This window comes from Sus scrofa, chromosome 13 (genome assembly GCF_054392235.1).
Source record: "Sus scrofa isolate SSC_HxYL_T2T_F1_AM1 chromosome 13, Sscrofa_HxYL_maternal_Yorkshire_Landrace_v2.0, whole genome shotgun sequence".
NCBI classification, from domain to species: domain Eukaryota; kingdom Metazoa; phylum Chordata; class Mammalia; order Artiodactyla; family Suidae; genus Sus; species Sus scrofa.
In genome coordinates this window covers 169769819-169793581 of record NC_139395.1, presented here as the reverse complement: position 1 = coordinate 169793581, position 23763 = coordinate 169769819, and the positions used below count along the sequence as shown (strand labels likewise).

General features: G+C 35.2%; 1 protein-coding gene across 4 annotated transcripts in view; it reads right to left on the bottom strand.

Annotated features, from left to right (window-relative positions):
• The window catches only part of LOC146397761 (uncharacterized), a 448274-nt gene extending 434136 nt beyond the window's left edge, over nt 1-14138 (bottom strand). For all 4 annotated transcript variants that reach the window (XR_014825318.1, XR_014825317.1, XR_014825316.1 and 1 more), the window contains exon 1: nt 13646-14138. Coding sequence is in view for 1 of the 4 variants with exons in the window: in XM_084992458.1 (XP_084848584.1) it covers nt 13646-13701 (56 nt within the window). In the remaining 3 variants the exon portion in view is untranslated. The remainder of the gene's footprint in view (nt 1-13645) is intronic.
• Nucleotides 14139-23763: the final 9625 nt, after the last annotated feature.

Sequence of the window (23763 nt, the reverse complement as noted above, 5' to 3'; positions counted from 1 at the left end):
GGTCTATACACATATATCTTTACCAAATTCCATGTCACTTATTTTCCAATCATGACTAAGTCTCTAACCACTTAGTCAAACCACTGACCACAGCTCATGAATGAGTATTATAATATCATGACTGACCATTTCTCCTTCCAAGCAAAGTGAACAACCACATGCATGTTCAAAGTTCTGTCCACTGGGAGGTTTCCTTCATCACTGTCCCTCAAGGATCCCAAAAGGGGCTATAGTGTTATAACTATCCACATTCTATTCATGCTTGCACATCATGCAGAACCATCTGTTAATCAGTCCCATGTATTTTTTTTTTCTGTCAACTGATTGTAAAGAACTCCCTATGAGGCCAGAGGTGCCAGCATCAAAAAATGTCATTGTGTGGTGAGGGGCCACCTCCTGGTTAATATTTCAACATAGGGATTTTTTGGGGTGACACAAACATTCAATTCATATCAGATACCATGTACTTCTCAGGCCATAGTTACTGAACTTGACTATCATTTAACTTTAGGCAGTACCACAAGATCCCCAGTGAATCTCCTGGGTCCAAATTATGTACCCCAAGAATGCAACAGCAACTCTACCTCTAATGATTAGGATAAATGACCTTAGTAAAATGACAACTCCTTTTCTTTCCTACTGGTTTGGTAACATAAAGAGTCTAAAGTGATAGAGCAGAAGATGAAGCCACCCTGATGAAATCATTTCCTCTCTAAAAAGCTCATTCAGCCCAGCAGGGTCAAAAGCTGAGGGAATAAAAAGCACAAATTCCCACAAATGACTGAATTATGATGTTGAGTGGTATCACTATCATTTCCATTTCTTAGTTCCTAGTCTTATGATTTCATATTAAGGATATAACACTATATAATGGCCATTGATTGAGTTTATCTTTCATTTTGGAGGATGATATCCTATCCTCTGAATGTATCATCTCAAGGTTTTAGCTTTAGTTCAAACTTCTATAAGCAGTTCTAATTCTCTAGCAGGCCAGCAGCAGCTTAGTAGCTTGGTATTTGAGAGGACCAGTGGATTCGATATCATACTCATGTGACTACTATTGTAAAACCTTTGCTATAAAGGAGAATACTTGAATCAATAAAATGTTATGCTGGGTCCTGGATTGATGTATCAACACTTTGGAAATCTCAAACAGGACAGTTATCTAAAGCTATATAGGCAGGACAGGCAAAACCACACCAAGTGTATGGCAATATTTCAGTTAAGATGCATCTTTACCTTTTCCAGAGATGTAGATTAAATCTCTATTTCTGGTTCATAGCCTAAAAAGATAGTCCATATCAAGGGTTTAATGTCAGTCTGTTAATGGTAAATTGGACATATATCAACAGCAGTAACTAGATCAATTACCAGTGAGTGGTTTCAAGAATAGTTCATCATTCCTGCCATCATGGCTAATGCATTCATATGCCTATTGTGCGAGCACTGAGGTGGCTGATGACAGAAACCAGCTGATATCAACTAGCTGAGTCATCTATCTAGTTGGTTATTTAGTGCCTCTTCTGGGAAGAATGGTATCTAGTAAGATTTAATGTGCTATACAAAGTTCTTTTGACCTCATGCCCACTTTTGAGCCTTTTGACCTCTTCTAATGCTTGCAATTCTACTTTTTTTTTTTCCTTTTAGGGCCATGCCTGTGGCACACAGAAATTCCCTGGCAAAAGGTCAAATCAGATCTGTAGCTGCCAGCCTATGCCTCAGCCATATCTGCGACCTACACTATAGCTCATGACAATGCCAGATCCTTAACCCAGTGAGTGAGGCCTGCATCCTCATGGATACTAGTTAGGTTCATTTCTGCTGAGCCACAATGGGATATCCATGGCATTTTTACTTTACATAATGGGGACCATTGCTTTCTCTGTTTCCAAGAGTCACCTTAATGGTATGTTAGTACCATGTCCTGGATTCCCTTACATTTTGTTAAATAATATACCCCAAGAAAGTGCTCCCATGTTTATAAACTCTTCTTATGTAAAGGACCTACCACATCATCATTTCTAAAGAAATCCAGGGGTAGAGGTAAGTAGTGAGAAAAGGGTTGCTTGTTCAAGCTCAGATCAAAGGAAAATGGTTATTCAAGATTTTCCAGGGAATTAACCCATACCATGTCTCAGTATCCAATTCCTTCTTGGTCTACATGACTTACAGGTCTGATAATTCAACCAACCCTGGACATCTGCTACCCTATGATAAAGTCTGACTTATTACTGTACTTTCCTGCCCTCTACTTGGAGGAAGTGAGATTCTCTTTTTTAAGTTGCCAAGGAGGCCCTCCTGCTTTCATACTTAGCCTTTAATTGCTGAATAATCACCCTTTGCCTTTTATTTTACTAAAGCATCTATTACCCCTAGCAACAACCAATTAATTCTACAGTCTTTATAATAACCTTTCCTCATAATTATGGAATCTGATACAGTTCACCTTCAAAGCACATTCACTTTCCCTAGTATATCGCCTCCACTTAAAACCTTAAAATTTTCTAACAATTGCATTGCTTCTGGGTAAGCAACCAGGAGGTAATTCAGCTCCAAAAACCCATTTTGTAGTGTGCTTCCTTGAACTGCTTAGGGTACCAACAGCTTTAGGCCTGGTTCCTTGGGAAACAGAATGAGAGGGAGATTAGTGTTCCTGACATTTAATTGGGGGTGAGGGCACTCAGAAACAACAACTGTAATGAAGTCAAGGAAGCAGCAGAGGTAAAGAGGCAAAGGAGGAGCGGCATTAAAGACCTCATTTGATCTCACAGAGAGTTTTGTTTGTTTGTTTGTTTGTTTTATTTGGCTCTACCCGCACATGTAAAAAGTCTGAGGCCAGGGACTGAACCCTTGCCACAGCAGCAACAAGAGCCACAGCAGTGACAACAACAGATCCTTAATCCCTACTCTGTCAGGGAACGCCTGATCTCACAGAGAGTTCTGAAGCTTAGAGGGCTCCTCAGAATTGTCGCAAATGTGACAAACAGGATGAGTCTTTGTACCCCTGCATGGATCAGTCATTGCATATGGGCTAAATCTCCAAGGTGGTGCATCATTTAAAGAAGCAAATTCTTTGGGCAGGGTCCTGTGGAGAGACTTAGATCTAGGCCATCAACAGGCAACATTCCTGTAGGCTTCGGGAGATAAGTGCTTCCCTCCTAAAGTAGCAATCTGGTAGTGCTCTACAACATCCATTACTGAAGTTTGGACTCCAATACATATTTCACTGCTACTTAGCCTACAAATTACCCATGTTAAAACATCACCACTTATTTCTACATGATACATTTGTGAAAAGTAAGTTCTTTATCTCTAGATAAAAGCTGTTTTCTACTTTTTAAGTTGAGAAAATTTCATGAGTGTTAAAATGAGACTAGACGTATTCAGATCTGCAATTTATTGCTAAAGAATAAAGTTGATTTTTCTTTGGTCTTTCTTGTTTACCTATTTATCCTCAGAATCCTCCTCTTACATCTTCAACTAGAAGGCTCAATTTTATGCACATCCCCTAAAACCAAGTATCTTGTGTTTTTTTTTTGTTTGTTTGTTTTAAATCACTTAGCTCCCGGCAATGTGATGACTTAAGCAGATACTTACTTTCCATTTGCATGATATTATAAGGCCTATGATTTGAAGTAGCTTGTGTCTGGCATTTCAATATATCAGAGAATGAATGGAGAGCAAAATGTGTCCCTCTGATAATCTAATGGCTCTTTGAGGGTTGGCACTTTACTTTTGCTAACTTTCCCCAATGTGCAACTTCACTCATTATTCACTTCCATAACTGCCTAGGCAACATTTCTAAGATTTACATTACATATTTGTTGTAGAAGAGAGGCAGTAATGGATTATAGTGCAGGGTAAAAAAGCTCTAATTACCTGGGAAACTAATTGTGAACATTAGTGAAAAGCCTCAACTCCTTTCAGTGGGGGAAAGCACTTTGATATAAGGATAATATATAAATTTTCTATAGATAATTGCTTGGGCTCCATCACTTTTTCTGCCTGAGCCCACAGCTTCAACTTCACTGAATAAAATTTTCTCATGGTTTCCAGTATATAAGTGACCAATATAACTATATTCCTGGGCAGTTAAATTTCTTGAACCTATGTCTGTGTCTTCATGATTATTTTCACAAAATAGTATGAGATATCAGAACTCGGGCATTATATATTGGAAGCTTCAATATCCCTTAAAAATGTTACGTAAACATAAATTGAAAATTATATAATATAATGATCATTTAGACTGTAAAAAACAGAATACACAGAGAGCTTTTTTTTTTTTAAGTCTCTCTGGTAAATCACAGGCCCTAAATTTGGCTTCTACTAATCTTCACCTCCCAAATTTGCTGCAACATACATTACTCAAGCAGTGTTGCACAGGCTAGCAATACTTTGTTTTCCCTTAAGCAATAAGAAATTTTTTTTCTGATAATGATAAACATTTCAAAATGATAAATATAAAAATGCCACAGATTTTGAGAAAAATGGGAATATTCCAAAATTAACAGGGTCGATAGAATTTTGCCTGTTACAAAGCAAAATTATTGTACAAAGCCTTAGAATCTCACAATTTTAGGGAGGGAGGGAGGTGGCATGTTGTTCAAATTTACTAAAGAGAGTATGATTTCAGAAATGGAAAAATATAATTGAGTGAAGAAACTGTACCCAAGTGAAGCTTCTTGAATATCTTCATGTAACCTAAAAATAAAACTAGAAATAATTTTCCTTGGTTTGTAGAGGTAATAACCTCCTTACTAGCCCTATCTACTGAAATCTGGCCCTCCTATACTGATCAAATTAGAATAGAAAGGCAAATTATATTCTACATTGTATGTTTTCCATTGTCAAGATATAAACAAACACTAAGTATTTCTAAGTTTCTGCATATTCAGTTATTTATTGACAAAAATATTTTCAGATTTATACATCATTGTAGTTAACTATTTAAAAAATGTTAAATGTAAAAAAGAAGGAAAAATAAAATGTTGCTTTTTAAAAAAAATCGCAAAAATAGTACCTTTAGAAAGAGTTCTAAGTGACTAGAAATTTTGAAAATTAAAAACTTGTTAGGATTGTTAAGTGTTGATAATATTCTTACCATTTGCCTCTAAACAAAGCCACAAAAAATTAACTTAAGAGTAAAATGACAAGTCTTCAAAACCAATCACCTGATCCAGATGGACCTTTCCACTATGGTACAGTTTATTTGGATTTTTTGCATTTGGTTTGGGATTCTCTTTATTGTTATAATTAGAGAGATGGATGCTTACATATATATGTATTAACTCCCTGTTTAAGAGGACTAAAGATAATTACTTTTTCTAATAGATACAAATTATATGCTCTTTTCAGGATACTTCATCTAACTAAATCCCTTATTTTAGGAAATAATATCACTATTATTATTAAATGATAAATATAATAATTAGTATAACGATTATCATTTCAACAGGGTTTATATGTGCCAGGCACCATTCTAAATGCTTTCCAAATATTAACTACACATTATCTAAACTACACAATTGCTTTTTGACATAAGTACTAATGTTATCCTCACATTAAAAATGATGAAACTGAGGAACAAAGGTTAAATTATTACATTCCAAATTCATCAAAGCTAGTTAGTAAATATTTGTTGTACAACCTCATATGTACAAACAAAAAATGTGGCTGGCCCTTTTTCCTAGTTTCTAAGAGGAAGCCACTAAACTCTTGGAATTTCCAGAATATAGGAATTTCTTTGTTATTCACTGTGGGCTCCTAGGGACCACACCAGGCAGTTTATGCTAAAGAGCTGGCTAATAGTAGATCCCTAGATAGTTTATCCTACCTAATGAGATAACTCAGAATGAGTTAAACTCATCTCAGGCCATGTATCCATCTAATTTGGCAATACTATTTTATTAGAGAAGGAACAATGTATAAAGGTCACAGAGTCTGGTTTTGTGTAAAAACAAACAAAAACTCATGTTTCTATTTTTGAGGAAACTTGAGAAACTTTTATATTCTAGGTATATAGTCCCAAACAGACAAGTGCTACTTGCAGGCTTCATGCTTACTCAGTACACACCCTTATCTTTAAAGACTACAGAATAAAACTGAACAAGAGCTTACTGACATCAACCTACTACTTTTCCTGGCTAGTTCTAGAAATTCAAGAAACACCTTATCTTCATCTGGGAATATGACATATGTATGAGAAAAGTCTCTTGCCTTCTCCCTTCACATGGGAAAAACACCAGATCTAAAAAGTTGCTAAATCTCATTCATATAATCAAAGGATTTAACAGCTTTGATTCAAAAAAGGATTTAAAAGTAATAAATTTTTCTTAATAAAATGTAATACTAAATTATTTACAGTGTCTTTATTTAAATTTAGCCAGAATTTCACTGCACTGGCTCTTTTTTTTTTTTTTTTTTTTTTTGTCTTTTTTTTTTGTCTTTTTTTTGCCTTTTCTAGGGCTGCACCCACAGCATATGGGGATTCCTAGGCTGAGGGTCTAATCAGAGCTGTAGCTGCCAAGCCTACGCCAGAGCCACAGCAATGCAGGATCCGAGCCGCATCTGCAACCTACACCACAGCTCACGGCAACATCGGATCCCTAACCCACTGAGCAAGGCCAGGGATCAAACCCATAACCTCATGGTTCTTAGTCGGATTTGTTAACCACTGAGCCACGATGGGAACTCCTGGCTCTTTCTTTTTAAAGGGTTTACTATTTTACCATAATGTAGCTGTTACTATAAACATAATATGCTTTTTCATGTCATCCTATGTTCAATAAGACTGCAACAGTTAAAAAATATACTCATCCCTAAATAATATTAATATAGGGCATGTCTCTATTGTTCTCCTTACTGAATTTTTGCTATGTTAATTCAAACGCCTTTAGAAAAGTTAAAATAAAGAAGGATGTACAAAAAAGGTGACAAGAAAGAATGCATACAAAAATATTTCTATTATTAAAGTAGGTATTTACAGCCATGCAAAGGACTAATAAAGCTGTAGCAAAAACACAAATACATTCAGTGAACTTATAGGATTTGAGAGGTGTTTTTATCCTAATAACATTGTTTCACTTTTACCAAAATTAATTCAGGATAAGAATGCACATGAATCAATAATAGGTACCCAACCTGAAAGAAGTGATTGCTTTAAATGATTTCCAATACATCATTTCTTATTATATTAGGATATGACAGGTTATGCTGTGCTTCATTGGGTTACATAATATCATTTTGAATATAACTCCAGGTCTATCTAATATAAGATGATGAATCAGGAAATAAAATGACAAAGACTCATTTACTTCTAGGTCTTAAATTAGATTTTTCTGTCCACACAAAAGGAAGCAAGGAAACCAAAATGGCTTCCAAGAGGGCTGTCTCATTCACATCAATGAGCAGTCACCAACTACTGTCCCTCATTCATTATGGGCAGGAATGACTGCTCCCTTGTAAGAACTGGCATAAATGAAACAGCTTTTATGGGAATAGCTTATATCTGGCTTTCTATTGGTTTTGTGTGGCTGGGATACTGTCAGAAGAATTATGTCAAACTTGAGGAATCAGAATATTGCATTCAAAAATTATTATATAATCTTAGAATGCCCTGGAGACCTTCTATGATTCCATTATAATATATATTAAGCGAGGAAATAAACTTAATGGGCAAATACAAGAAGAATCTAGTGACAATATGTAACTGGATAGAATGTAGTTTGGTATATATTCTTTAATATAAACACAGGCAAAGGACAACTGGAAAAAAACATTTTTTTTTAAAGACGCAAAGAACATATTTTTAACTCGCTCTGGTGTCATGGATAATAAATATCAAACTGTATTCCAACACTGTCGGGATAAAAATCTCATTACTAGAAAAATACTAATTTTTATTGCCAAAGTAGGGAGGGAGGTAATCTTAAAGAGCATGTGTCCAAAGGTGTTATAGATAACTTGGTATGAAAGATGAGTCACTGGATTACTAGTGCTAAAATATTGAAATCCTTAATATAAGTGAAAGAAAAATGTGGCATTTAGTAAAAAGATAAAAAGAGTTTGGAATCAACATTTCCGGAGGGGCTTTTTGTCTTTTTAGGGCCACACCTGTGACATATGGAGGTCCCCAAGATAGGGGATCCACGGCAATGCTGGATCCAAGATGCATCTGTGACCTAACACAGCTCACGGCAACATGGGATCCTTAACCCACTAAGCGAGGCCAGGGATCGAACCAGCATCCTCATGGATGCTAGTCAGGTTTGTGAACATCTGAGCCACAACGGGAACTACAGGAATCAACATATTTTAATTCAGCTAATCTGTATTTCTCAGATATGCCTTCTATGTTGCACACTCATTTTATATCAAGGTTCTAGCAATGTAAAAATGGATAGATCTCATTAAGACTTCAACGAGAGAGTTACTTAGAGAAGTTACCATCATTATATTACTCTCTAGTTAGTTCATCTGAAAGGCAGAAATAAATCTGAATGTTAGAAGATCAAATTTTCATTTGTTGTCATAAGGTCAAAAAGAGAAAAAGAAAGCTAATTTATTTGCCATAGTCTTTATGCTATAAAACTTGAATATATACCTTCGACAAATTTTCTAACAGTTCAGAAAATATCATAATAAATTGTTATCCCCGGAGAAGGTATTTTTGGGTAACAATCACCAAAATGTGTTTTAAGACCAAACAATTGAAGGCCAAAAGTTATAGATGTATAATATTGATAGTGAGTAATAGACCTGCTTTCTCTTACACTTGGAATATGCTAATATGGCTGATAATTAACAGAGTAGCAAATATTTAATAATGCTCCTTTTATCCAGGCAAACAATACTATTTTCTGTATATTGAACAATTTTAGCTTTACAGTTCTGGCTACTTTCCTAGACAGATGATAACCTTCTATCCTGCAGTCTGGCTGTGGTTTCAAACCAATAAGTTAGATAAGTTAGTCTTCAATGCACTGAAATATAATCAACAGAGAACTCTGCATTGTTTAATTTAAGGATAAATTCACTTGAGGGGTGGTTATGGCAAATACCCTGTAATCAGAAAAGTACCATGTGATTCTTTTAAATACAAGACACTGAAAAATGTGAGGGCTTATTATAAATATCTTAACAAAATTGATAGTTTGCTGGAATGCACAATTAGGAGGTTGAAAAAAAAGCAACATGAGGATTCTAAAATACATTATCACAAGAAATTTACTTTTCTTTCTCAATCATTTTGTCTTGTCTCAAAGGGGTACTAAACTACTAAATTATCAAGAGTTAGCTCCTCTTGCATTTTTTTAAGTTGCATTAAGTTTTGAAATGGATGGGTGCATCTGTTTTGCTGATTCAAGTGATATCATCCATCATCCATGTAAAGGCATCAGGGATACATTACTGGTTTTCAGAAGACATATACTACATGTTGAAAATCTTAGACATCACATCTAGACACACTGCCTACATTTTATTCTTATCCCATCCACATAGAAATAGAAAAATCACTCTTATCTATGCCAGTTCAGCAAAGACTATGAAAAAGAAAACTTGTTATTGTGTCCTAAATTTTGTTTGCATCTGAGCTTTACACATAGTTAGGTTTTATTTACTAATTATATAGGAAAGTTCCATTTTTCTCCTGTTCTTTCTCACGTATGTTCATTTTCTTTTTTTCTACCTAATACCTATCTCTCTATGTATCTCTCCCTCTCCCTTCCTCTATTCCTCTCTCCCTGTCTGTCCCTCTCTCCCTCCTTCCCTTCCTTTATTCTGTCCCTTTCTCTCCCTACCCTTATTCCTGTTAACAGCACCTGCATCTAACCAAAGAGTACTTCATTAGTTATTTACCTAACTGGTTTATGCACTTATAATATTAAGGAGAGTGGGATCCCAACAAATTTGATGAGCCATAGCACTTACATGTAAGGCTACAAAACAAATCTGTTCAGGTTATTTTCCATAGATTGTTCTATGTCTGGACCTTTATAAACAGGCACATAGACTACCCATCAAATTATGACTAGAAAAATAACATAAACCAGTAATTGTGAATCAAAATGAGTACAACAAGTTTCAATGTAAACTAACCAATATCCTTCATTTTTAAATGAGAAGAAAAAATTTGCAAAGAATTAGTGTGACCCAAAAGTTAAAAGAATACAGTCTATACAACTATGGAAACAGAGTAACATCTCTAACTGAAACAATGCTTTTCTATGAACACTCACTACAGAATGTTCTTTTCAATTTTAGAGAATCATTTATTAAATATTCCTGCTCAATAAAATGGTTTTGTTTGTGAGTTCAGTAATATTGGAAATGTTTAATTGTGCCAAATGCATATTGTACTATTCAACAGACAGGTACTACCTTGTTAAGTGTGTGTGTGTGTGTATATATATATATATATATATATATATATATATATATAAAAAACATACAGTATTCACTTGATAGATAGATGGTAGATGGAACCTATGTAAATGTATTTAATGAAAAGTCATAAATCAAGATGAATATTAAGGAAAAATAGTAGTTTGTAAAGTAATTTTGTAAAGTTGGAATAACAAAAAACAGAATATTCTTTTTCCAACATCACAAGCTTTTTGCAAATGCATTATTCAAAATATGGCAGTAAATACAAAACAGTAAATTTTATGTTTTTTTAAATAAATTTTAACTGATTTTATATTAGCAGGTAAGTTGTCAAATCAATGGAAGTTTCTTTTCTCACAGTGATACATCACTGGAGCATGAAGCTTCTTGTAACAATAAGTTCTTTCACTCAAAATATTTGAATTCAAATATCATGAGTTTTTGTTTTGATCAAAGATAAAACATGGAAAAGGACAAGAACTACACAGATATTACCATCAGTACCAAAAGACTATTCCTGTCTAAATCTCATAATAAACAAGAACAAAACCTTAGAACACAGGGCAGCTAGGTATTATGACAAAGAAAATATGACTTGATATTAAATGTGTATTTTTTTATAAATACATCATTTCAAAGGTAGCTGCCCTCTAATTTAAGTATTCCCCTTTTAAAAAATATGAACTAAACTAGCAATCAAATGATCCATGCACTTAATAATTTTATTAACATTTTTACTCTATATGGAATAAATTCCAAAATAATTCTGAAATATGAACAGATACCTCTTTAAAAATCAGAAATGCCAGAGTTCCCGTCGTGGCTCAGTGGAAACAATTCTGACTAGCATTCATGAAGTTGCAGGTTCAATCCCTAGCCTGTCTCAGTGGGTTAAGGATCCAGCATTGCCATGACCTGTGGAGTAGGTTGTAGACGAGGCTCAGATTTGGCATTGTTGTGGCGTAGGCCAGTGGCTACAGCTCTGTTTGACCCCTAGCCTGGGAACATCCATATGCCATGAGCGCAGCCCTAAAAACACACACACACACAAAATCAGAAATGCCATGGAATACATCCATCCTCTGTTACTCCAGCTAGTTAAATTTTGTTATCATAATGGTCACTCAACTGTATATTTATGATGCATCTATACAAAGTGACATGCTATGGATAGTTGGGCGTATCATAATTAACTGGAGTTGGATGGGTATGTGAATAATCGGTGATAATAAACCACAGGTGCTATTAATTTTCTCTATATTAGGAGACTGTTGTGTGGAAAAGGAAATACTAGAAACAGAACTACATTATCTCCCTTTTCCTATGGTGGTGTTGCAGAAAAGGAAAAAGAAAGATAGCTTGGTCCAATCCATCTGCAAACAAGCTAATTACAGCCCATCTGGTAAACATACATACTTGATATTTGGTAACAGAAGATTCCTTATATTCGAGATGCTTTTGCAAGATGTACTTAGCCTGTTTGGGATTGCTTGTGAAAAATAAACACAGTATTTTAGGACCCTAGAGAAATGTAATATAAACTATTTAATTATCAAGGTATAACTTCTGGTGTTTCATAAACAAATTGGTTCCCTTCTGTGTAAATGATGACCTACATGCATCATTTAAGGACCACGGATGTTAAAATCAAACCAGAGGAAATCCTAATACAGCAAGGAACAACCTGGGGAACTATGTAGATGCCTGCACTTCTTCATGCTTCTTCATCTATGTTTCACATTTACTGTTATTTTTGAAATTTTAAAATTGCTGGTAAACTTTGATACTAGCTATGTGCTTCAACATTTGTGGTATTTAACAATCTCAGGTTGTGAGTTATCTCAGGGTGGCAATCTGGTTTGAAGGAGGGAATTATAAGATTTGTTCTGAACCTACTTGAGCAAAGCAATTACTCGGTATTTACATAGACTGCATATTTGGGGGGATTGTAATGGAAGGATTAATGGAGATTATAGACTTAATACTCCAAGCTCATCCACTTCTTGGCACTATCACTATAGTGTAAATAGTGTAAATGCCTAAGAGATAAGCAAATCTTGTTTGTAAATAGCTACACATCAATTGCTCAGGAAGAAGAGGTGAGACTAACCATTTTCCTGTGCCATTTTTATTAGCATACCAGATCACTAGGTGCACCTATGAAGATATAGAGCAAATAAATGACATGCATGAATTTACATTTTAGGTAAATATATCTTGCCCTTTATGCAGCCAACAATTTGGAGAGGTATAGAGAATAGCTGGTAGGATTGAGGGTGGGGGACTGTATTCATTGAGAGGGAAATTGATACAGGATTTATATATGGATAGGAGTGAGAGGTGCAGAGATATTGTGGAGGGACTGGCAATCAGTTTTATGTCAGGAATTACAGATACTGGTAAAATTCAGGATGAATGTAAGAATATGCTTTCCATAAGTAATATTTGTAAATAAGAGACAAAGGAATTACAAGAGTCCTAGAATACAATAGTTTGTCTTCCCTTTTTTTTTCTCTCGTATAATCCACTGGTATAGAGAATGGGAGAGGGGCATTAGAGGAAGATCTGACCATAGTCCTATGGAGCTAGTCTATGTGAATGTTTCACATATTTTATGAATATGACCAGTTCACATCAAGCTTCTCTTTAGCTGCAAAGTAGATTATTACCAGCAACCATAACGAACAAGCGCTCTTTTAAGCTACATCAATCACTTAATATGTTGGCAAGTGCCTACAAAATAAGCATTTATGAGGAACTGAAGCACAAGGAAAGGGCACATCATCTTGAATAGTGAGAGGAAATTAGTATCAAGAACAAAATTTCAAAATACAGAGAACTTTAGTATAAATAAAGATCCTGGAGAAAAGGAAGGACCCAGATGGGCTTCCATAATCTAACACTCTTCGAAAACACATACAGTAGTGGCAAAGAGTAGACCCCCACCCCTGCTCTGCCCACTGGACCAAGGGGTACACACTGCAGAGTTGGGGAATGATTACAGGAAAGATAGTAACATAGGTGCAGGCAGAGGAAAAGGTCCATTGCACTGCATATTCTTTATGTCTGTCAGGGGCAGTCTGGGGATTCTCTGCCCACTCCCCAGGTTTGTGCAGGGTGGGGACACTACCAGTTAATAGGCCATAGTTAAGCCCGTTAAATAAATTAATCAGTGCAGTCCGTAGGGAGGATTAGGAATGGGCTGGGGATCCACAACATTCATGGCGTCACATCACTGTGCTGCCTGAGGAGTTACCTGGTTGTGAGATGTTCTCTACCACAGACTTGCCAGGTGACCTGGGCCAACTTCATTCTCCTGCTGGGGCCTCGTCTCCTTATCTGTCACGGCCTTTCGGGCTTGCCAAACCGTATATGAGGCCCTTCTGGCGGGCAGTGATCAAGCTGTTTCTCCAGCAAGAGAAATGTGGCCGCTCCTGGGCCATCCTCCTGCACTCCAAGGGCTCTAGCAGAGCATCTCATGAATGCACGGGTACAACTCTGTATGGAGGTGGACGCAGGCTGGGGCCAAAAGGCGTTGGAAGACCAAGCCCCTCAGTTTGTCCTTGTTGCCCCTGCCTCCACTGCTGCCCCCGCTGGTGTGGGCCAGGCAGAAAGGTAATAAGATCGCTGGCTCAGCTTCTTCACCTGGGTGGCCAATAGGTGCGCGGCTGTTGGGGAAGGACAGGTAGCAGGGCATGGGGCCCAGGCTGGGGTCACCTCACCCGAGGCACCAGCACACTGGCAGCACCTGGAGCTACGGTTACAGCGCATGCTCAATGAGCTCATGCAGAACTGCGCATGTCCCGCCTGGGTAATGAAGGCTGCTGGTGCCGTAGGCGCGGGAAACCGCCTTCAGCTGCGGAGAGAAGGCGGTCAGCCCCCGTGAGCAGTTTCAGCGCCCTCTTCCTCCTCTCCACTCCGCCTCGTCACTGTTTACTGCCGCCGCCCCCACTCAGCCCTGACGAAGTAGAGATTCAGGACCCAACTTTGACCCAGGACTGCTGGCCTTTGGTGAAGGTTACAGGTAATCTTTGCCACCTGTCATCACCTAGCAGCTGTCAAGATTCCACAACATGCAGAGCAAGACCCCCAAAGTAGCTCTTTATGAGCCCATGAGGAACATGGGGATTTTCCCACAGCTGTTTTGGATGGGATGGGCTCGGGCAAGCCACAAGCTGAGAAGACCCTCTTGGCAGTGTAATCAGGGAAGCCCTGGTCTGCTTCAGTACTGGGTACTGGGATTGGCCCGGGTACATAGGTGGCTTTCCTTGTTAGATGGCGGTGTTCACTGGTATGAAGTGACAGAAACAGCCTCTCTGACTCAGGCAGCCACTTCAGATACCTCACTTTGGTCTTGTCAATCAGTCATTATTCACTGAGTGCTTTGCTGGTGTATTTGATATGATTCTGGTATTGCATTGGCCAATGGAGAACCCCACCAGGAGGGAGATGGTCTTTGTGTCAAGACAGGTTGGAGTCTTGGCAGGTGGGCTGGGTGCCCTTATAGATTTATATAAATAATGAAAAAAGTTACTGATGACTTCCCTTAAAATAAGGAAAGACACCTATAAGGAGAAATACTAAAATGAGAAGTCCATATGACTCTCAGAGAGATAATGACAATTAAGAGATAATTTTCTTCAGAAATTAAAAAGGAAGATATAAAGAAATTCAGGGAAATAAAAAAAAATTATGAGAAAACTCGCATTTTATAATATGCCCTATGCTAAAGTTAACAAAATAACATAGCATGTGAAATTAAAAATGTTACTCATATTGAAAAGAAAAAATAAAGATTGTGAAAGGGATACTAAACCCAAAATATGCCCCACTTATAGTAGTAACTTGTTATTCATCAGAGTGTTGGTAACAATATTTTGAAAGTTTCTAACTCAAAATTTAAAAATAACTCATGTCATTTTGAAAATTTTACAAACAATTATGTTTTGCAAAATAAAAAATTATTTAAAGTAGTACTGCACCTCACCCTCAAACTGAATGACAAACTCAAAAATTAAATAGAATGGCCAAAACAAAATAATAATACCTTTATTAAACAGTGAAATGGTATATATCAAGAAAAAAATCTTTAAAAATGTTTTATGTAGATAAAATTTAATTGCAAAAGTTTGAATATATAGTAAAAATACTGTGAAATTGTGACCTAAAGAACTTATGTTAACGAAAACTAATTGAGAAGTCTAGTTATTAGGGTAACTAAAATTAAATTAGCCTAAATTCCTTCCTATACAGAGAGGAATTAGAATATTCTAATTAAAGAACTTTAAGTAAAGGCAAGATTCGCAAAATCTCAGAGAGTGAATTAAAAACAGGCCATATATCTCTCGAATGTCTCCAGTAGTAAAGAAAGCAAACCAATGACCATGCAGAAGAAAATAGAAAATAAAGCAGCTGCAAAAATACATGAATATGGAAGTAATAGACATAAAGGCATTAGCACATTAATTATCATGCATGAAAATATGTGAAATTTTATCATTACTAATGATTTTTAGATTTTATAAGTTTTATATTTGCATAGTACTTAAAAATTCTGAAGCTAAGTAAGTGCTCAATAGATAATAGTGATGATAACGGTTATGGAGATAATGATAATTGTTCTAGGATGCTTTTAAAAAGCATGCTTAATGTATACACACTCATATATATAATATCTGGAAAATAAAATGGAAAAAATTGTAAATTAAGGTAAAACACAGATGTGTAGTGAATAAGAGAGCATGATTTTTTTATATTAATTGATGCTTTAGTTGGGGGATGTTTTTTTCTCTATTTCTAATTTCTATTTGGCATATCTACTATTTATTCAAAGGAAGGATTCTACTGGAAGAAGAGGTGGATATAATCAATGATTGATCTGTCTTTCAAAAGCCTAGGCCTTAGGGTAACAGAAAGGCTTTTAGGACATGGGCAATAAACATACATTCTTCTCTAAATAAAGAATATATAGAGGTTTCTTATTCTGGGGAGGAGAAACTCTGAGGTCCCTGAAATAGAACATGCTATTGAGAATAGTGTCAGAACTCTCATGTAATTTACTAGAATCTAAGAACAAAGGGTACCTCTGCATCATTTCTTGGGCTGGACCTGTTATTTTATCAGCTTTCTATGAAAGAAATAGTTTTCCAATGTAAAGGGCCCTCACCGTCACCGAATTTTCTAACTCTCAGTGCTGTGTAAGGACTGATGATTTCAATGTGCCTAGTATGCCTAAAGAACCAGAATGCCTTTTAAATTCATAGATATTTCTACTGGGAACCAAAGGAATTCAGTAGCAGTATGCATGGTATAATGATACAAACTCAAATGGTCAGTCTCTTTCTAACTTATGGCAATGTAGGAAAACATCCAGCAAGAATGAGAAGTCCAGTTTTTTTCACTCTGCATATCTACAAAGAGATGTAAGACTATACATCTTAAATTATTGGCATTATATTAGTTTTGTTGGAAAAGTGTTGAAGGAACCAATATTGATGGAATCCAACACTGATTTGGATTAAGTTTTGCTATATTGGAGACAGGGAAACTCTTATGAAACTATGTTGAGTTTCCAAAAACTTTAAAGAAAAAAGTTCTCCTTCTTGTATATTTGAATCTTTGTCATAAAATTTTATATCAATAACAATTATATAGATATATGAATATTTGCATGTTTAATCATATTACATCAAATTAATAAATGTTAGTTACAAATTTTATCAAAGATGTAATTATCTACCTATAAAACCCAAGACAATTAAAAAAGAATAAAATTGATGTTTCTAAATATATGAAATTTTGTGTACTTTTTAATTTACCAATAATGACATAGAAATATTAGGAATTAAATAGTTAGAACTGCCTGAGGAAAATATTTGAAATACTTAGAAATAAGTTTAATGAGCATATTATATGATTTAAATAATATTTGAGTAAATGGAAGATATGAGTCATAATTATAAATATATTACTTCCCATATATATGTAACTACAAAAGTAAAAGGCCCAGGGGAATAAATTGAGAAATTCACAGATTTAAAAAGTGCTTAGAATGCTTGCAAAATGCAATATAAAAACCATAAAATCACTATCATTCATATATAGAAAAGTACAAAGTAGAAATCCTAGTTAAAAAATAATAATAATAGCATAGGGTATACAGAAAAGAAGAGTGGTGATTTTGATTTCTGAGGAAAAGAATTACAAAAAGGCTGATGATGGATTGGATTGCAGATTCCTACTTTCCTCTGTTGAATATATAGATGGAAGATAAAGTCATGCATTCCAATTTCTTGCTAAAAGTAGGATGAGGAAGCCTGGGACAGATCAACTTCCAGGACTAACAAAACCAGGAATAATAAATCTTTTTCAAAGTTTCCTAATTGTTGTTGCTAAGATGTGTTCCAATCATAATGAGAATTACAAGGACTTTGGAGTTTCTGTTGTGGCTCAATGGTAAGGAACCCAACTTGAATCCATGAGAATGCAGGTTCAGTCCCAGGCTTTATTCAGTAGGTTAAGGATCTGGCATTGCCATGAGCTGAGATGTTGGTCACAGACACAGCTCAGATCTGGTGTTGCTATAGCTGTGGTGTAGGCCAGCAGCTCTGATTCGACCCCTAGCCTGAGACTTCCATATGCCACCAGTGAGGCCCTTAAAAAAAAAAGAACTACAAGGACTGGTTCAGCCACAACATTAGTTTCAAAAGGGAAACCTTGAGCCAAGGTGAATGCTCCCAGGCATTTCTAGCCAATAGCATCACTAGCATAGCATAGAGATTTCCAGGCTATGGGAAAAGGAGAAGGCACATAGGCAGATACTGACCGACTCCCTCAATAAAGGTGAAAGAACTAAGTGTCCAGGAATATCAGGACAGCTAGAGAGCTAGATTTCACAGGACAGAGTACAGAGAAGAGAGAACTGCATACAGAGAAAAATCTGGATATCTGCAGAGGATCCTTGTGGAGGATTCAACAGCATACTGTGTATACGTAAAAGGAAACTTCCTGAATTGAGGGAAAGAATCACCCAAGAAGATTAGAGAAACTAGTATTTGAAACCTTCAAGAGCCAGAGATAGTAACTGACCCTACCAGTACATGCTCATAACACACAGGACATTGGATAGAGTATTCAGAAGTGTTTTGCCCATGTAATGGAGAATAATCATCCTTGATGAAGTGGTGTTCTGGTTTGGTGATTATACAGAGTAATTGGTTATCTCATATATCGCTGATGTTAGTAAGTAGCAGCCACATTGGAAAACTCTTTGGAAGAATCAGCTAAGCTGAATATGTGCTTAGCCATGATTTAGCAATTTCACATTTAGATTACTATCCAGGGAGTTCCTGTTGTGGCTCAGCGGTAATGAACTTGATTAGTACCTATGAGGACGCGAATTCAATCCCTGGCCTCGCTCAGCGGGTTAAGGATCCAGCATTGCCAGGAGCTGTGGTGTAGGTTGCAGACATTGCTCAGATCTCATGTTGCTTTGTCTGTGGCTTAGGCCAGCAACTACAGCTCGGATTCATCCCTTAGTCTGGGAACTTGCATATTGCTGCAGGTATGGCCCTTAAAAGACAAAAAAATAAAAGATTACTACCCAGAAGAAATGTGGAAATGTGTAGAAATGTTTACCACATAACATATACAAGAATTTTCATACCAGTAGTATTCATTATAATCAAAAACTGGAAATTACACAAATAAAAGAATGGATCGTTGTATTCATACATTGTATAATACTGAAACGAATAAATTACAACTACATACAACCACATGGATAAATTTTACAAGGATATTATTGAGTGAAAGGAACCAGAAACAAAAAATGCGTGTTATCATTCACATGAAGTTCAAACAGGCAATATTATTTTATGATTTTTAAGTCAAGGAAATCACTTTCAGCCTCATCCCAGTAAGTATGCTGCTGTTTTAGTGCTAACAATTTATATACACACGTATATATTTTCCCATATATACACACAAAAAAGTCCCAGAAAAAATCCTGTAGAATTCTATCTAATAATCACAATGTGGATGAGCTTAAAAATGGCTTACCCTTCCCTGGGTAAGATCCTTGTATTTTTTTTATGCCAAAACTCATCTGTCTTTCATTCTCCAGATCAGAATTTATCACATATTCAACTACCTTATTGGCAGCAACACCTTTGTGTCTAAAATCACATGCAACTCATGAAAATCTAGAAATTCATGCATTTTCCACTAACAAGATATCCCACTCATGTTCTCTTCCAACTTTGTATTCTGCGTCTATGGTATTTCATTATGGACAACCATTGAAGATACCTTGAATGTAAATCTTTATTCCTCTCTTCCACTTGTTATTTTTTTTAAAAATAATCATCTAACTCTGGTGGTTGTTCTCCCAGATATCTCTCAAATATAGCTGTTCTTTTCTATCCCTAGTACTCCTGCATTAGCTTAAGTCATTATTATCTCTTAGTTAGATTGATACAGTAATCTTGTTTGAAAATGAGGTTTAGCTGAATTGTTATTTTGTTTAATTTTATTGATGTATAGTTGACTTACAATGTTGCATAACTTTCAGGTGTATATCAAAGTGAATTGCTATACATATAAATATATCCGTTCTTTTTTCCTATATATGTTATTATAAACTATTGAGTAGCTTTCCCTGTGTAGGTTCTTATTAATCATCTCTTTTGTACAAGAGTGTGTAAATGTTATTCCCACCCTTTCAATTCCTCCCTCCCTCCAATGGTTTCACCTATGATAACCATAAGATTGGTTTTAAAATGTTTGAGTTTTTCTGTTTTATAAATAAGTTTTTTTGTGTCATTTTTAATTAGATTCCACATATAAGAGATATTATATGATGTATGTCTTTCTCTGTCTGACTTCATTCAGTATGATAATCTCTAGGTCCATCCACATTGCTACAAATGGCATTATTTCATTCTTTTTTATGGCTGAATAATAGTCCACTGTAATAATAATCTTTTGATTTATCAGCTTCTGATTTATTTATCTAATATATTTATATACTTCTGTCAGTGTGGTCTAAATTTCAGATTTATGCTTTCAGTTCAGGATGGCCAACAAAAAATTTAATGTACCTCTCTCTACCCAAAGCCAAACAAATATATGAAAACTCAGAAGAACTGGGGAAGTAAAAGTCAGTTACCATAAAATCTGAGAAACTCCTAAACTATAGAAAGATTTTATAAAACTTATGTTAAAGGAAGAGATGAAGCTACATCCTATGATGTTAATTGTAGCAATTCTTCAATCAACCCTAAGAAGTTTTAAAATCAATCAACAGGTTCCCTTTCTCTCTCCAAGGAGATTCTACATCAGCAATGTTGTATTCTCAGATTAACTGCAAAAGGTAATTCACTAAGGAAAGTAACTACTTGTCCCACTAGGTACCTGTCTGTGAAATTGTATTCTCAGACTAATTGCAAAAGATAATTCACAAAGTCAACTATCTGTCCTGCTAGGTAATGAATGGGAAGCAGAGCAAAATGCAAAGCAACTCTCAAAGATGGTAAAGGAAAACTTAAAAGGGAGCCCTTTCAAGTGGGAAAATATTTTAAACTGCTTCATTTTCAGAGACTTTTCTTTATAATTTGTCAAATATTGACTCCCCCAGCCTACCTATCTATAAAAATTCATCTAGTTGATAACTTCTGACTTTTTTTCTGACTTTTTTTCACTGAATTACCCTTATTCAAAGGTTTTCAGACATACAGATGAAATCATGAAGATTGCCTATTACAATGAAGTACTTCATTCATAGCTATGAAGGAAGCAGGAGGACCAACACATCCAAGATAAGGGTAACTAACAACTGATTTCAAAGGAAATTGAATTCTAAAAGCAGATAAGATATTAAAAGCAAATTTTGTAATTGGTAGAGATTTGAGAAATGTCTGGTATTGCCAAGACCAAAAATGGTCTGCAAATAAAATGAGTAATCTCTGTGACTATGGCATAGGCCAACGGCTACAGCTCTAGTTCAACTCCTAGCCTAGGAACCTAGGAACCTCCATGTGCCACAGGTACAGCCCTAAAAAGACCAAAAAAAAAAAAAAAAAAAAAAGATCAATCTGGTAACAATAAACAATATGAAGAATGTTGTGATTCAACTTTGTTGTTATATAAATATATGTAGGAATGAATTAATAAAGGAGTGAATAATCTTGGCTTTAGATCAACAGACTGGATGAAATCTATATGAGTGACCTATATGAAAAAAAAAATTGTCTTCCATCTGATTCACTGATAACTGCATTCCTTTATCTAGAAAAGTGAACATAACCTTGAGTTCTCCTTACTTCTGCATTTAGCTTTTCATCTTCCATGGTATGTTCTATGCCTTGGAAGTCACCAGCAATTTTATTTTTTTTCTTTTTTTAATGATTTTTATTTTTTCCATTATAGTTGGTGTGACAAGCAGTTTTCATTTTAATGAAGTCCTTTTCAATAAACCACCAATTGTACTTCTCCTGTTTGTGACCTTTCTGGTTACTATGTAACTTTGCTTTCACTATCTTTGTTACATAATACATATTGTATAACTATGAGGAAAACATTCTTAAATTCTCTCTGATTTTGTAAGAAAAAATACAGCAATTATGCTCACTTTCCTTACCTTCAGTGCCAGGCCTAGCTCTGATAAATTTCTCCATGGATACTCTTCAACCCAGTCTTCTCACTGCTCACCATAGTCTTATTGCAATCTTATTAGAGCCTTATTTCACAGTTGAAGAATAGTGGCCTAGTTCAAGTGACATGTCGTTGAACACTGAGATTTTTTTACATAATTAGAATGTATACCTCAGATACACAGTTTTAAGTCTAAGCTTCTTTTTTTCTCATACTATCTAGTTCATGTTCTCAATAGTCAAATGAGGAAACAACTCAAGGGAGATTAATTGGTTTGCCAAAATGGATCCAACTAGAGTTGACCCATGAATAACCTGTAGGTTAGGAATGTTAACCCTCTGCATGGTTAAAAATCCATGTACAACTTATAGTCAGTCCTCTGCATCCTTAGTTCCACATCCATACATGAAACCAACCTTGGGTCCTGTAGTACAATTGTATTTACTATTGAAAAATTCCATGTGTAAATGGACATGTTCAGTTAAAACTCATATTGTTCAAGGGTCAAGAGTAGTTTATATTATTTAAGGGGGTAGGCCCTACTGAAAACACTTTAGATTATAAATGCTCTATCCTATAAAATTAGCATCTATGTCATCATTTGCAGTCTCCTTTTCCCTCTTTCACTCAAGTTAATAAAAGTAAAAATAATTCAGCTTGGGAGAATAATGTTCAGCAAAATATTGACCATACATGCTTAAAACAAAACAAGCAGAAGTTATAATAGGATCATTTTGCTAATCTCTTACTATGCCAAATGGGTGAATTAATTATTTGGATTTTTAAAAATTACCACTTATCCTTTCCAAAAAAAAGTACTAGTTAAATCTTATTTTTGATATGTAATATTTAATTATTGATTTATCCTTTATACGTTTACTATGTAGCAGACACCATTTTAAGGATTATACATATATTAATTTCTTTATTCCTCATAACCATCTTGTGATATGGATTTTATTATCCTAAGCATATGGAAAGGAAACTGATAAATGGACAGGTTAGGTAATCTCCATAGCTTACATAGTCACTAAGTAGAAGAGCCAAGGTTTCAGCCAGACTGTTTAGCTTCAAAAATCTTTACTTTTATTTTTTTTTTATTTTTTAAATTTTTTTTAATTTTATTTTTTTACAACATAAAATACATATATTGAAACACAATTACATTCACACAGAGTATTATATCATGGATATTAAGAAACAGATTAAGTGACTCCCTCTGGAGAAGTGGAATGGAAAATAAGCTGAGACAAATAGGAAATTTATTCTATACTTTATCCCATTTTGTATGGCTTTCATCTTTACTATTTAGTATTATCTATTACATTTCATTTTTTCTTTAAATATTAGCACTATATTAAAATTGTGTATATTATGCAACTAAAATTTATAAAGAAGAAAGCCTTATATACCATTAAATATTTTATATAGCATAATAAAAAGAATTACTTAACTGGTAAGAATAACAAAAATAACACACCCTCTGAAAATAAGTAAAATATAAAATGCATAAATTGGTTAAAAAACAGTGTAATTATATAAATATGTCCTCACAATTTGTTACATCTTATTGATTCTTCCAATATAGGCATTACACCATTCTAGGTGATGTGATAACAAGACATTATAGACCTTACATTGTACCATGGAGAGAAACGGTTATTAATAATACAGTTGTAGAACTGTATTATATAATTGTACAGTTGCATTTAATTATAATTA